The following is a 16,022-nucleotide window of genomic DNA, read 5'->3' on the forward strand; positions in this document are numbered from 1 at the left end:
TCTTATATGTGTGTATGTGTGTGTGTATACATATGTGTCACTTCTCTGTCAGCGTTAACCCTTTCACCCACTTAGTGAGAGTGTGTGTGATGATGTGTCAGCGTTGACACAGTCGACCTCCCATTTAAGTCACTTCCTGCTCAGCTAATGCTGCTTTTAAGGTTCATGCGGGCACTTGTTTGTCAGCACATGGTCCACATCTGTGTGTGCGTCATGCGTGCGTGCGTGCGTGCGTGCGTGCGTGCGTGCGTGCGTACGTGCGTGCGTGCATGCTTGCGTGTGTGCGTACGTGTGAGCGTGCGTGTGTGTGTGTTTGCCAGGGCGGACGTGTGTGGTTGTGTGCAGGTGTGTACCTCGGAGGTGATGGAAAGGAGATTCTCATTGATCCTTTAATATCTGGCCTGGGGGCGAGGAGAGGAAGCCAAAGAGCTGCAGAGCATGTGGGAAAAAAGCCTAGTTAAGAGCAATAAAGCCAAACAAGAAAGAAAGAAAAAAGATAACGAATGAGGAAGCGATTAAAGAGTGGGTATGGAAGACAAGAGCAAAAACGATAAGAGGCAGAGGCGGTGACAGAGACAGGGAGCGCGGCGGCCTTGAAACACAGACACAACAAGAGAGCCGGGCGGTTGGTTGGATTATGAGGAGGTGTGTTTGTACCTGTGCCTGTTTCATGTAAATCCCTCACTGTGACAGGTCAGAGGGATGTTTTCGGGGGGAAGAGGAGCTTCGTGAGATAGTGTGATGTGAAAAGAAAGCAAAGTGGGAGGAGGGATGATGCAGTGGGAGGTGGGAAGAGAGAGATGAAAGGAAAAATGAGAGATCGTAAATTTTCACCCGGACAGACAAATAAAAACTCTCTCATACCCCGCCTCTCTCGTTCTATTTTTTGTCATGAATGTGAGCCGGTCTTTGTTTTCCAGAAAACACCCCGACCCCAAACTCCTCTCCCCTTGTGCCAATCACCCGAAACCATCCCTATAAAACTGAAACCATTGCAAACAAAAATCCCATAAGCATTTCTTTTTTGTCTCTCCCCCGATGGGCTCCCAAATGACCAATAACACCACGCTCTGTACAAAAGCTAGTATTTATACTATTTTGAGTTACAATACAGTATATTCACACTGGATTTAACAATAAATAAACATCTTGTTCAATAAATATTAGAGATATGATCCATAACCTTTAGCCATATCATCCAAGGCACATTGTAAAGACATAACACAAGATTTATTCTGGAAAAGAAATTAAGCCATCTGTGAGTTGCCAAAGAAAAAAGAATCGGATTTCATGATTTAAAAGGCACAAACAATTCACATCAATGTGTCTAATGGTTTGTGTTTAAAGTAATAGTTTGGCATTTTTGCATTATTTCTGAGAGTTAGATGAGAAGATTGATTACCGAGTACCTTATATCTGTTAAACATAACTGTTAAATGTTAAATATAATCCCTATACACAAACAGAAAACTAGAAAATGACAATTTGTGGTGATAGAGGGAGTAACATGCCACATCCATCTGCCCACCACAAGTTTAAAATTAACACACATTAAAAGTTTTATGGTTTTATGTTTCGTAGCTCAGAACACTGAGTTCCTGCAGTTTCCGCTCGTTGCCAAGCAACTTCTCCATGACCACAAGTTTCCACAATGGCAAGTTGTTGTTTTATACCTTTGTTTTTGTCTGGATTAAACAAACAAGATATTACATGTTAATTAATGAGCTTAAGAGGTGCTGGTATTTGGATTTGAATACCTTTGCACAGAGCTATTTCCCCCCATGTCCAGTCTTTATGCTAAGCTAAGCAAAGCTAACCAGCAGCTGGCTCCAGCTGCATATCAAGTGCACAAAAGTGAGAGCGGTATTGATGTTCTCATCTTACTCTCAGCACAAAAGCAAGTAAGTGTATTTCCGAAAATGTCAAACTATTTGTTTGTACAGACACACAAAACTGTGGGTTTTTTAGGGGAATTCATTCAGTTATACAACATTTTAAGATTGTGTTAAATATTTGTTGCTATGTAGTGAAATCATTAAAAAGGTGAAATGGGTGAGCACTGAATCAAAAGTAGCATAGAAATTAATTGTTTGATAAGGCACAAAATAACGTGTGCGTGCATGCGTGTGTGTGTGCGTGCGTGCGTGCATGTGTGTGTGTCTACAGTATGTGAAGCACTGTTGTAGAGTTACTGTAACTGACCGGGCGACTTCTGATTACTCAGCAATAACCCTCTGCCCGTTATTGCCACTGCTCATCCATTGACTCACGCCTCCTCCCGTCTTCCTCTCCTCTTCATCCCTCTGGCTATTTCCTCCTCTCCCTTTGTCTTTTACACATTCAGAACTTTTCTTCCTTGAAAGAGATTGCTGATTCACACATCTGGAGTGTGTGTGTGTGTGTGTGTGTGTGTGTGTGTGTGTATGTGTGTCTAACCACCTACAGTGGTATTTCTGTTGAACTATGAGTCGTGAAGTCCGGTAACTCAGCCCAGTCTCAGTGTATCTCGCTCAATGAGCTGCTGTGTGCATCAGGCGGGTGACAGTGCTGGTAATGTGTTGGCTTTGTGTGTGTTATATTCCATTAGCGCTTCTGGTGACCTGCCAAATCGTCCTTCATTCAGTTATTCCAGTACGGTATGAATGAATGTGTTAAGCATGAATGTGGTTTTGTGCTTTTGTCTGTTCAAGCTCTTAATTTGTTTCCACTTCCAATTGTGTGCAAATACTCGATTTCTAATATACTGCACTTGTGTGTCTCAATGTCTCAGCCTCTGAGTCTCTTCTTGAGGCGGTTAAAGTCCTTCGCCGACCGCCACAGCCAACTCTGCAGCTCTCTCAATATCCAAAACCCCTCCACCTTTTTGGCAAAGTCGTTCATCGTCGGCCGCACTGACAAATGCGAAGAAGAGGCAGAGGAGGTGGAGGAAAGGAGCGGAGTCAGGGGAGGTGAAAGGAGGGAGGTGCCCCTTTGTAAAGACAGAGGGACGGGCTGGGAGAGGAGGGTGTGCTCCTCACCCGCTCCGAACTGGTAGAGCAGGGAGAGGGTTGACAGAGGAGCTTGGAGGGTAGGGGAGAGGAGGGAGCGACGAGGCCGATGCTGAAGATGGAAAGTGGAGGAAGAGGAGGTAGCTTCCATTTCTGTTTGCTTCTCCTTCTCCAACATTAACCCTCTGCTTCCCTCTACAATAAATCCATCTTCTTTTCTGAGTGTGTTTATGTGATGTGAGTTCATGTTGTAGCTGTACTGATTGTTGTTGTTGTTGTTGGTTTGGATGGTCGGTTGCTGAAGGGAGCTGGAGCCTCTTGTGCCCGGGTATGACACTTCTACCCTGGGTTCAGGCTGCCTCTCCTTCTCCTCAACATCCTCGTTGATACTCAATAACCTTCTCCTTCCCCATCTCTCCGCCCCTCCCTCTCGCTCCAGCTCCTCCTCTTCTTCCTCCGCTACTCTCTCTTCTTCACTGGCAGTCCATTTTCCAATCTCCGGCTCTTCCCTCCTCCCTCGCCTTCCTCTTTCTCTTCTTCCCTTCTCCGTTGATCCGCCACTCCTTTCTCCAGCTGCGGTCGCCTCCACTCTCCTAACTTCTTTCCCTCTCCTTTTTTCCACCAGGCCTACGGTGACGCCGTCCTCCCTCTCTCCTCTGACCACCCTTGTCCTGCTTCTTCTTTGGTTGTTACGCTGACCGGACTCTGTCCTCGTCCCGGCTCTGGACCTGTAAAGGCTCTGGCTCATCAGTGGAGCAGGTCGGTCGCCCCCTGCCCCCCTCTGAGGGTACTGCAGCTCTCCAGCATTACTTTCCATGTTTGCAGATGGTGGAGGAAGTGCGTAACCAAGGGTGGTCATCAGTGCGGATATGGAGCCCAGCAGCCCATCCAGGCCTGTGCAAAAGTGCAGTAGGGATGTCTTGAGGGCGGGGCAGAGGGTGGAGCGGGCCAACTCCCTGACGGCCGCCAGCAGGACAGAGTAGGCCTTCTGGTTCTGGGCGAGCCGAGCTTGGTTCTCCAGGCCGTGCCACAGCTCCAGGCGGGTGGCGGCGCTGGGCAGGGACAGAGCGGTACTGTTGGGTCGAGGAGGGGAGAAGTCTTTCTCATTGAATGGGGGGCCTAGGTAGGTCAGCTGGAGGAGATATACAAAAATCAGAAGAAAGGATGAAAAGGTTTAATGGATAACTCTGGATTCATAGTTTGGACCATCGCTCATCATAACACTTTATACAGCGTCATTGCTACCGTGAAGTCAGCCAGACCAAGAAACATAAGATCAGACAGGTTATAAACAAGCCAACAGTTTAGTCAGTTTATAAACCTCTTTATTTGGAGATTAAACTGAAAGTGAGTGCTCCTGTCATGTCTGTAATAATCCCTCAATATACAACTGTGTGTGCACATCTAAGTTAAGTACAGTTGGTCAAAGTTGAACCAGGAAGTCAACTTCTAAATTGTTTCTGTTTTCTCTTCTGAATTAGTTTGGCTAAATCCAGTATAACCCCAACCCTGTCTTTTTCAATAATTTTTGGTTTCTGCCAACTCCTGAGGGAAATATCTGGCTATTTAGCTGCTAAATGCTCCACTATAGTCTAGTTTCCACCGGACCGTTTGGTTCAGTTTAGTACATATCAGAACGGTTATTTTTGCGTTTCCATTGTCAAAAGTTGTGGATGGTACCAGTAGAACCGCTCCACTCCATCCTGTTTTTTTTAAGATTATTTTTTGGGAATTTTAGGCTTTTATTTATAGGACAGCTGAGAGGGGGAATGACATGCAGCAAAGGGTCACATGTTGGAGTCGAACCAGAGGCCGCTGCATCGAGGAATAAACCTCTGTATATGGGCGCCTCCTATTTTTTTAGTTACCACTCTGTTGAGGTACTTAGCACACTGATCCACTACTTAAAGGTGGAGCTAGAAACACTGCAACCTGCGATTGGTGTAAACGTCCCTCTGCATCATTGGTGAAGAGGAAATATAGTGAGAGCTGGATGGAGCAGTGAGGAATAAAAAGCTGATAGAATACGGTGTTTTCTTAATAGCTATTTCACTGAAAACAACTGCCTGCTGTGGCCAAAAACGACACTTTGGGAGCGGTGAAAGTGAACCAAAACAGTAAACTTGCAGCCGACAGCTAAACTATGAGCTGAGACTCGCTATTAAGCTCTGTAAAGCCGAGAGGAGCTGCTGATTCAGGTGATAATTCTCTGTAGGTTGACCATGTGTAACCTTTCAAATGGTTTTCACGTTGCCATTGTTACATTATTATTATAAAAAAGTATTGTTTTTAACGGTTTACTGGTACACTTTGTTTCAGTGTTTCTAATTGTGATTAAATAAAAAAGAGATCAAAATGAAACAGAATGGTATAACAAAAAAGGACTCACATATATGTCTTTGATTTCCTTGAGCTGATACTCCAGGTATTTGGTCAGCTCGTACGTGCTTTCTATCGAACTCCTCTCACTTGCCAGGTTGTGTGAAGGATCCAGGGCTGTTGCCATGGCAGCAGCCAATAGCAAGACGAGCTGATGTTGATTGACTGTAGAGAAATTTAAAAGCAATTAAAAGATGTTTCTGTAAGGGCACTCACATCATGCGTGTCCAAGTGATAAATAGCACACACCGCAGAGGTATTTGTAATCATAACAATGAGGTGAAATTTATCTCGGACATTATTTTCTCAGACATGTTGTGATTATTTAACTTGGATGCTTGGTTTTTAATGAATTTGATGATTTGAGAGCTTAACAGACAAAAATCACCTCCGGCCACAGTTTCCAGTCGCTGCACTATCACACTGTTTATAGGAATTTTTACAATATTCTGGTTTATTTCTTTGTCTCTATGGAGATGGCCTCGTCTGTTTACATATTGCCAGGTCATCTGACACTGCCAATAAAGCTTTTCCAGTTTCCAATCTAATTTTAGAGGTTTCTGGCTGTCGGAGGTTTACTCTGGCTTCAAATAAAACCTTGCTTAATAGCTTCAGACAGTCAGACAAATTACACCTATGTTCAATACACCAGCCTGTCAGGCAAACAGCCGCCTTAACACACACACACACACACGCACACATTAATTCCTGACCAATATCCCAAAAACAAAGACATGTGGCTTTTGTTTTTTTTTTTTTGTGGTTTTTTTTGTGTGTGTGTTTTTTTGTTGTGTTTTTTTTTTGTTTTTTTTTGGGTTTTGGTGTGTTTGTGGTTTGTTTTTTTTGTTTTTTTTTTTTTGGGGGTGTTTAGTGGTTGTGTGTGTGTGTGTGTGTGTGTGTGTGTGTGTGTGTGTGTGTGTGTGTGTGTGTGTGTGTGTGTTTGTGTGTGTGTGTGTTTTTTTTTGTGTTTTTTTTGGGGGAAAGGTTGTTGTAAAAAAAAAAAAAAAACACTGGAACACACCTTATAGCCCATGTTCCTGACTCTAAGCAGAACATGATTCATGCCTGTAATTATGGGCAAAACATGCTGCTGTTCAACAGGGGTGAAATATGTATTGCACAATGTATGTCAGTCAACTTTCTCTCGGTCTTTCTCTGACTCACCTTGGGCCTCCTGTTGCTTCACCAATTTATCCTGTTTCTCTTTTTAAACTTGTCACACTGCTCTCAAACTTTGCTTTCTTTCCCAACATACCTTTTTCCTCCCCCTCTCAACGCTCTTATCTCTTTTCTGCCTCGGGTCAAAATAAAAGCAGCCAATTAACCCTGATTAGCTCTGCTTCTCTCCCTTTATTACCCGTATTACCCCTCTTTCATCTATCCATCAGGACGGGCCCCACAGGATGAAGAAGTGAATGGCTTGAAACACTTGAAAAACCTTTACCCTCAACACGTTTTCAGTGGTTCTAAGAAAACAAGTTCTGACCTAAAACAGTCAACACCTTTTTCCTCTGACTCAACTGCTTACATTTGATGTATCGGTATGCACACAAGGGTTGGGTAGAAACTTGATGATGTTACGCGCTATTTACTACTCAATAGACAAAACTCTGTAGTCTGATGTGCTAAAACAAGAATGTGTTATAATTGCCGTTAGCATTATAAAATGTGTCATAGAAGAAAACATATGGTTGAGAAATGAAGAGAAATTGATTCTAATATTTTGGGTTTTTGTCTTCTGTGCCTTTAACCAAACATGTGAAGTAAACCAAATCATCAGAATGCATTGACAAGTAACGCTTATCCCCTTGATTATGTTACAATTGGCAATGATGACATGGCAACAACGAGTAAATATTTTTTTAACCTAACAAGCTCAAGCTCCCTGAAAAAAAGTTGTACTCATCAATTGACTTGAGTTGAGTGACAGATTGTACGACAGATTAGGGGAACTGACAGTTTGCAATTAAAACAGGATTAGAAATGCTTGTCAAAAACCTGCTTGATTTGAAAGGGTAAAAACCGGCCTCCTTTATAGCTGCTAACTCTCCCACTACCTGTTGACCCTGAGTTGTCGGCTACATCAAAGCTTCCTCCCAGACTATTTTTCTAAAACACTGTGTTTGCGCCCAGGCAACTCCCACATGCTCCCACACACACACACACACACACACACACACACACACACACACACACACACACACACACACACACACACCTTGAAATCAGTCAACTAGGACAACCCCCATCAGCCAAGCCTTCTCCAATCTCTTGAAGTGCAAAAGCCTCATCACCTGTCAGAAGCAATAAGCATCTTTCAGCGACGCCTGAGCATTTGGAGCTCATCAAGCCCCAGTCTCCTCCCACCGCACATCCTACATTAGCATCAAAACACCTCAAAATCAATACGACATCGCTGAGTAAACAGCCCGGAAGGAACACATTGTGCAAAAAGGGGGGAAAAAAATGAACAGGTTCAGAAAAAAGGTGCCTGGGACGGAGAAAGAAAAGTCTCCTTGGCAAAAATGAACCAAAACTGTTCCAAACGGTTTCCTTTTGTCTGCAGCCACGCATGCTCGGAGATGATTGCCAGACATGAAAGCCTCTTGTTGTTTTGATTGAGAGCTGACATGTCTAAAAGCATCCTCCGCTGTGGTTAAAAACAGACGCTCTCTTGTACGAGTAAACTGAGATAGTTCAAACCAAGAGCCATGTTGTTGTTTAATAATATTACATTGAGCAACTACACTATAGTCGGCATATAGCCCAACTTCAAGGGGAGCCCTGCAGGCTTGGGGCTGTGTACCTGGCAGTGGAAGCACACTCCGCAGGGCAGGGTTGAAACCAGAACATTTTCTGTTGGAGGATTGCATTACAGCAACACAGGGGTTCCCTACAACGGCCGACCGTGAACTGCCTCTCTGCACTTATGTGTGTGTGAATCTCTACATATTTTGGCACGCATACCTATAAGGGTTACACATATGCACACACAGGGGGGCTCCATTATTCACAACAGATCATATTTTTTTATCTACGGTTTATTCGCTGTTGTCATGTCAGATCTGGCACTCTGTTGTCTGGCTGCCATCTGCAGTACAGAGCTCAACATACTGTTCGGGCGCCAGAGCTTTTGAGCTTCTAATAGGTCAAAAACAAACATCAGCACAGGGTCATGGGTCAGAGTTGAATTTTGGTGTGCAAGGTTGTGTTCAGGGGCAAAAAGAGCCTCGTAACACACTTGACATTTACACTCCAGACAGTGTTTTGGTAAACCAGTGACCCAGTGTTTGTGGGTGTTGTACCGCTTCCATCCGAGAGGACTAGTATTTCATCTTTCCCAACATGCATCACCATTTGAGGTTTTAAGCAAGCACTTAAACAGAATTTGGTATTGTGGGAAAACCATGTGCAAGTTAATCTCTCCAGTCTGGTCCAGGAAAAACTAGCTCTCAAAGCCAGAAGAAGTTGCAATTCATTGCTCTAACCACTTGAAAGAGGTCTTAAACAGAAAGGAAACATCAGTATGTAGATGTTAGAATCCGGTCCAAATTAGATGTTTATTTATTATATATTTTTTCCAGTGCAACATTGATTAGGATGACTACAGTATATTTTGATGCCATACTTTTGGTGAGCATACATTGTGAGATTTTGACAAGATTTAACATTAATCAAGCCACGCAGCCTGATTTTGGAACATAATGTTGAAACATCATCCGTGGTGTGTTTTCCAGAACCCAAACAACATGCTACAGGCTGCATCCTCCCACTCCACGCACTTCAGCATTGTCTAGTCACTGTGCAGAACTCCTCTGCTATGTCAGAGGACAATACAACATTAGGCGCAAAAGTTTCACGCTATATCCGTGTTATATGTCATGTTGTGAGTTATTTGAAAGAAAGACTGAAATTCAATCTGAGAATCTGCAGACAGAAGTCTAGAAGTTTATTGTGTTTTTTTTCTATCCACACTGGATTAAAAAATCTGATTACGATCTGATAATTTGATCTGGGCTGCAATTCTGAACACAGCTGTCTCAGTTCAGTTAATAACATCAGTTCATTTTCTAAACTGCTACATGTATATAAAAAGAAAAGGTTACAGTGATAAAAAAAACAACACATAAGTAGCTAATTTAGGCAAATTAAATGATATGAATACATGGCTATCAGTAGGTTTTACTGCCCTTCCTATTCTGCTGACATTGTGTGAATGCACCATAAACTCAAGGTTCACTTATTAGCTTTTTCCAGAGTTTTTAATTGTCTCACAAAGACCAAACTTGTTCAGGCGTCGCCACCAACCAAAGTTCTGCACTGACACCTGACGACACCTGAGAAATTTCCATTCAATGAAGAAGACACCAAAAAATCTAGCAAGTGAACATGTACTTTATTTTATTTTATCACAGATTTATGTTCCCAAGATCAAGAATGATTCTCTTACAGTCTTTAAACAAAAGAAGGAGGAGACATACTTTATTAATCCCCGAGGTTCAGTTTGTTCTCATATAGCCATTACACACACAGGCCCAAAATACACACATATGCAAACAGGACCTACACACATACATTAAATAGAGAGATGTCAGAGCGAGGGAGGGCGCTGCCCTTGGTCTGGAACCTGAGCAGTTGGGGGTTTAGTGTCTTGCTCAAGGCCCCCTCGGCAGTGCCCAGGAGATAAACAGGGCACCTCTCCAGCTACCAAGTCTACACTACATACTTAGTCCCTACGGGGACTTGAACTGGCAACCCTCCAGTTCCCAAGCCAAGTCCCCATACACTGAGCTACTGCCCCCGACTAAGTTCATCATTCAATATCACTAAAATCCACATACTGTTTATGTGTTTATGTTATCTGTTACCAATTTTTAAACCTCACAAGTGTGAGGTTTATTTCTTTCCAAGAACATGCACTCGTCCTGTGACTTGTCTTGCATATTTATTGTCATGTAGCTTACTTGTCAGAGACGGAGCTGGAGGCTCATTGTAGCTTTGTTGACAGAAAAGACCCATCGGAGCCAAACTCTGAGGAGCTGTTTGTCTCTTGCATAGTTTTTTAATTATTGCGTGGCATTGTACCTGGTGGCAATTCTGCATTCTGTCATAACACTCACCCTAAACATAAACACACCTGTGCAGGATGCCAGGGGCAAAAACCATGCACACATTAACAGGCATATGTGAGGGATAGAGCCGCAGTGGAAGTGGACAGAGACGTGCGTTGGGTGAGTAGGGGGGGGAAGGGGGGGGTTGACAGTCTGGGGTCAGGGTCGATGTTGTGTGTCTGTGTACAGTTAAAGGCCAAATTTATGTGCAGTCTGTACTTGATCAAATGTGCATTCCTTTACTAACTCAACACACACAAACGTGCACACGGATGCACACACACGTGCATCCAGATTGTGCAGTGGAGATCTATGTACGCACAGTCGTTATCCTGAATAAATACATGTAAAAAAATAAACACGCACACTTTTCCCATCTCTTGTCCCATGAGATTCCTTCCTCTAGACTTTGTTCATACTGAATTTCAAATTGATCCTCTTGGCACCAGACACACACTGGGGTTGCCAAACTACATAAATGACCCAAAAACAAAGGAAAGAAATGAAAACGATTTAAAAAATCCAATAGAAATTGAGTTTTATGCTCAGAAACTCTCTGTGAAACTATTTCTCGCTAGTCATAAACTCAGCGACTTCTGTTTAGTTCCCCTTCTTACCCTGATGTCTGTCTCCCTTTTCACCTTATAAGCCTTAAACCTTATTTTCTTTTCTTTTTTAAATCTGTGGATTCCAGTCGCTCCAAGCTTTATCGCCATGTTTGGTTTCAATTTCGTTGTCGCTTCATCTGTCCCCCTCTCTCCCTAAATCTTCCTGAAACATCAAACTTCCATTTTTAAAGTCTCCTTCCTTTCGCTCCCTAATTACCGTTCCCCTCTCTTCCTTTCACTAATTGGCTCCACTCGTTCCCCCATCTCCATCTTTCACTACCTCCTTCCCCTTTTTCAGACCTTCGGTTTTTAATTTACCTCTTAAACCCCTCCTCCCCCCTCACCCCGGCTACTCCCCATCTCCACCTCATAGTTTTCTCTTAAATAATACCACAAAATAGAATAACACAAGAACGCACTAATGAATTTCAAAGTCACTGCTCTGTCACTACTATTAGAAGAAAGTAGGAGAGCAGCAGTGGAAAGTAGCAGAGATACAGCTCTGACAATTCTGAGATAGAATACATAAATAGTCAGTCAGCAGATATGTATCAGCAACTATTCTGATAATGGAGTCATTAACACCTTTTTTAAGCAAAAACAACACAAATTCTCTAGTTCCAGGTTCTCAAATGAGAGGATTTGCTGCTTTCTCTTATTTGCGAATGTATTTGGGTTCTGGACTTTGTGTCGATCGAACAAGTGATTCGTGGATGTCAACTTGGGCTTTAGGAAATGGTGTCACTATTTTCTGACATTCTAGATCAAAGAACTGATCGATCAATTGACAAATTTGCTATTAAAAATATTTATGTTATTTACAGCTCTATTGTAAGTTTCTTTTAAATATGTAATCTATTTGTTAAATGTTTTATTTCATATGTATCCCCTGTTTTACTGGTCCTTTTATTTAGGTGTTTTACTTATGGTATTTTTATTACAGTCATTAATTGATTGTATCAATATATATTGTCTTTAATTTAGTGGCTAGGCTTGTTCAGTTGCTCCAGAGCTAACGTATTGTGTTACTATTGTTGTTTGTCTGATCTTTGATGTAAGCTGTTGACTTGTGTATCTTTTGTTATTTGTTCCAAACTATAGTTTCCCCTCTGGAGATAAAAGTTATCGGTTAATCAATCCATCTGAGTTTTTGCTTTATACTTGAAATACATTTCCGAGGTAAGTATTTTAATTTTAACTTTACTACATGTATTTGACAACTGTAGTTAATTACTTTACACATTAAGATTTTACTGTATTATCTAAAAACATTTTTTTATCTAAAATAAGCATTTTGAATGAACAATGCATTGTTATACTGACATTTAAACTATCCAACTTAAAACCAGCTCCACCCTGACCTGCTACATTAAAATGTGTAACACACTGAAAATAAAAAATAATAATAATAAAATATAATAATAAAAACAATCCAATATAATTCAACATTGACAGGGGCTATTCTTCCTGCATAATAAGTTACTTTAATGCTTTAATGTATTTGAACGTATTTCGCTGATGATACAATACAATATAAGTCTGTATGTTTTCAACGAGGGACAATTAACAGTAGTATCTGAGAGTATTTTTACATTGTAAGGATCTGATTCTGGAGAGTGAGGAAATATATTTTGGGGTCTTGAAGGATAGAGACAGAGGGCAGAAGGAGGAGGAAGAGAGGATTTGAAAGGAAGGAGGGAGAGGAAAAGGAGTTGGTGGAAGGGAGAGAGAGAGAGAGAGAGAGAGAGAGAGAGAGAGAGGGAGATTTTCTGAAGCGAGGGGCCATGTTAATTTGGGAAAAATGTAAACAGCATGTGTAACTGTTCAAAGCGTGACCGACTCATTTTATATCATTCCCCCCTACTCTCTCCTCTGTCTTTCCCTCTGGGTGCTGCTAACTTCTGTCAATCGGGAATCTGCACTGCATTAACCCCTCTACCGCCAGTTTGTCTCTCTTTCTCCCCTCCTCCCTCTCTCTCTATTTACTTTTATCTGTCTCTACCTCTCTTTACTCTCTCTCACCCCCAACACACACACAACCTGCCCCCACCTCCACAAATCCTCCTGACATCCATATATATAGCGTGAAGAATTGAGGATGGCGCTGAGCGAATCAAAAGATGTGAAAGGGTCACTTTTTCCTCTCTTTCCACATCCCCTGCTCTCTCTCTTTTCACTCTTCCTTTGTTTCCTCTTATTGGCGGGTGTGTTTGAGCTTTCTGGCCCAACACACACTAACGCTTTTATCTGAAACACACCGACACTAATTCAACCCTCCCAGCAATAACAGGCCTTGTCTATGTGTGTCTGCATCTGTGTGTGTGTGTGTGTGTGTGTGTGTGTGTGTGTGTGTGTGTGTGTGTGTGTGTGTGTGTGTGTGTGTGTGTGTGTGTGTGTGTCAAAGGTGGCATGTTCTTCAACAGCTGAGCTATCTGTATATTTATTTGCTCTGAGTTTCAGAGGGAGCAGCAGATTGTTCTTCCCATAGGTGGTCACATCACGTGAACCGGCCAGCCATCAGAAAAGTTGGCCTCATGATGTGACCACCTAGATGGGATGAGGAGAGCGGGGAAGGGAGGAAGGTAGGGAGGGAGGGAGACAGTGGAAGAGAGGAACTTGGTGATCTTTTGTTCAGTGCATCATTTCATCACACAGCCATCCTTCTGTACTGTCTCTCCCTCTTTCTTTCACCTCCTTTTCCTTCCTTTCATAGACACGGAGCAGCAGCCGCACCAGCTGTCCCACAGGGAAAAGTGTGTGTGTGTGTGTGTGTGTGTGTGTGTGTGTGTGTGTGTGTGTGTGTGTGTGTGTGTGTGTGTGTGTGTGTGTGTGTGTGTGTGTGTGTTGTGAGTTTTCTCACACCCTGACTAACGTGAATCATGTACTTTCTCATATCAGTGACAGCTAACTAGACAGGGGCTTTAGCTGCCTCTGACCCCTCAACCCCTGTCATTTTTTACTGTGAATAAGAACCCCCCACATCCTCCCCCCTCTCTCTTATACACACACACACACACACACACACACATACTGTCAAAGCTAAATTGGGCTTTACTCCCTCTCTCTTTGTGGTCTGCTAATCTCACATTCCTCTCACATAGCCTTCACATTTCTTTAAGAATACATAAAAAAATCACTAAAATGAATAAAAGTCTGTGTTTAACAAGTCTCTTCGATAGGCTATGTATTTTTTTCTGTGTCTAATTATTTCTTTGGTAACCTTTGAGGTTTGCTGATGAGCCACCAAACTCATTTGTTTTTCATCATGAATCTTCTAATGTAAAGAAATGATTTACAACCACATTTCAAATAAACTGTTAAAAAAACATTAATAAATAAAATAATTTTTTTAAGTTGGAATTTCTTTCCAGAGTTACAAAGACAATTGAATAGAATATAAGAGCATGTTTAACTAGATTATTTAGTTTTAGCTGCAAATGTATGTGCAATTAAATCATAAGATAGGATAATATTTAGAAAGTGTGAAAAAACAGAAAACACATGGCTTAATATTATTAACCCACATGTTACACCACATACAACAGTAATTGGATTTGCAAGAAAATAAATCTCAATATCGACGAACGACAGGAAACTTTCCACTGAATAATAATAGCCTATTAGACTATTGCATGACATATGATGATAGAAAAGTAACCCATAAGTGCTTGTCTGTAGTTTTTAGGCCTAAACTTCCATTAAAAGTATTACAATTGACTTACCTCCGCAAAACCTTTTCATTTTCTCCAAATCCTTTTATTCCGTTCAGTTCGCTCTCACAAGTTCATCCACCGGTGAATTTTAGAGCTGAAATAAACCGATAAGAATGTCTTCTCTCCTCTTGTAGATTAGCTCGCTCTCCCTCACACAACTCTAAAGAAGATGAAAGAAAAATGCATGTGATGGTAATCCTATAAATGGGTGTATTGATTATATTAAAGGGTGACGTTTAAGTATTGACGCTCCGCTGACTTGGTGTGTGTGGTCTGTGTGACAGACTGAATGACGGCGGAGCCTTTTTGTAGCCTACCTCCTCCTGCTCTTTTTCTACCCCTTTCTCCTCTTCCTCCCCTCCTTTCCATCCATGTCTCTCCTTCTTTCGTTATCCTCCTCCTCGGTGCCGGTGATTCACCGGGTTGACGCATCGCAGCTCAATTTGACAGAGCCGCTGAACCACGGGACTTGTCACAACTCATTACTGTCTCTCTGCGCTCGTCATCCTCGTGAACGCAATCTGACTGCGGCCGTTTGATCTTTAATCTGCTTCCCTTTAACAAGGTGCGAGTCCGGCTGGATCAGATCACTGCGGGTCAGGAGGACCGGCAAACTTGCGACCCGCAAATCATCCAGGAAGTAGCCTACAATTCACTCTTAACTTTAATCTCTCATCTGGTGTTTGCTTGCCTTTCTTTTTATATGCTACACTATTCATTGTTTTCAATTCTCCATCAATAGCATACTTTATTACGTATACAAGCATGGGCCTTTGTCTAGGCCTAAATAAAAAATAAAAATAATTAACAATTGAGTGCAATTCATTTTTTCCTTGCCTTTACGAAAAATAAGGCCCAAATGAGCCTAATTTTAAAATAATTCATAGACATATAGATTAAAACTTTTAAATATCATGGAATATCTACAAGTCCTCAACAATATCACGGTTCTAAAAGCGAGGTAAGATTTCATTGAGCAGCCAATAATGTGAATAGTTGTCGACAGGAATATCATAAGAAGACTAGGGCCTATAAATGTACAGGCCTCCCATAAACTGCGATACAGTTACGACACACGTTATCAATGGAGCATAATACACTGAGCCCTTATAAGGAAATATTCTGTTTTTTTCTGTCTGTGTTTTAGAAAGGTAGCGGATGAAGTGTTTTCCTTTTCACTGCATTTCTTTCTTCTCCCTTCATTTTTAGTTTTTTTATTGACAC

The 16,022-nt window shown here is 42.0% G+C and overlaps 1 protein-coding gene across 1 annotated transcript; it reads right to left on the reverse strand.

The window, feature by feature from the left end:
- Window positions 1-1,068: 1,068 nt before the first annotated feature.
- clcf1 (cardiotrophin-like cytokine factor 1) lies at window positions 1,069-15,159 on the reverse strand. The gene is made up of 4 exons (XM_039812662.1): window positions 15,116-15,159; window positions 14,808-14,958; window positions 5,377-5,531; window positions 1,069-4,119 (listed from the first exon to the last, which is right to left on the reverse strand). The coding sequence occupies exons 2-4, from the start codon at window positions 14,824-14,826 to the stop codon at window positions 2,767-2,769; spliced, it is 1,527 nt and encodes a 508-aa protein (XP_039668596.1). The 5' UTR covers window positions 14,827-14,958; window positions 15,116-15,159; the 3' UTR covers window positions 1,069-2,766.
- Window positions 15,160-16,022: the final 863 nt, after the last annotated feature.

This window comes from Perca fluviatilis, chromosome 10, assembly GCF_010015445.1.
Source record: "Perca fluviatilis chromosome 10, GENO_Pfluv_1.0, whole genome shotgun sequence".
Classification (NCBI taxonomy): Eukaryota; Metazoa; Chordata; class Actinopteri; order Perciformes; family Percidae; genus Perca; species Perca fluviatilis.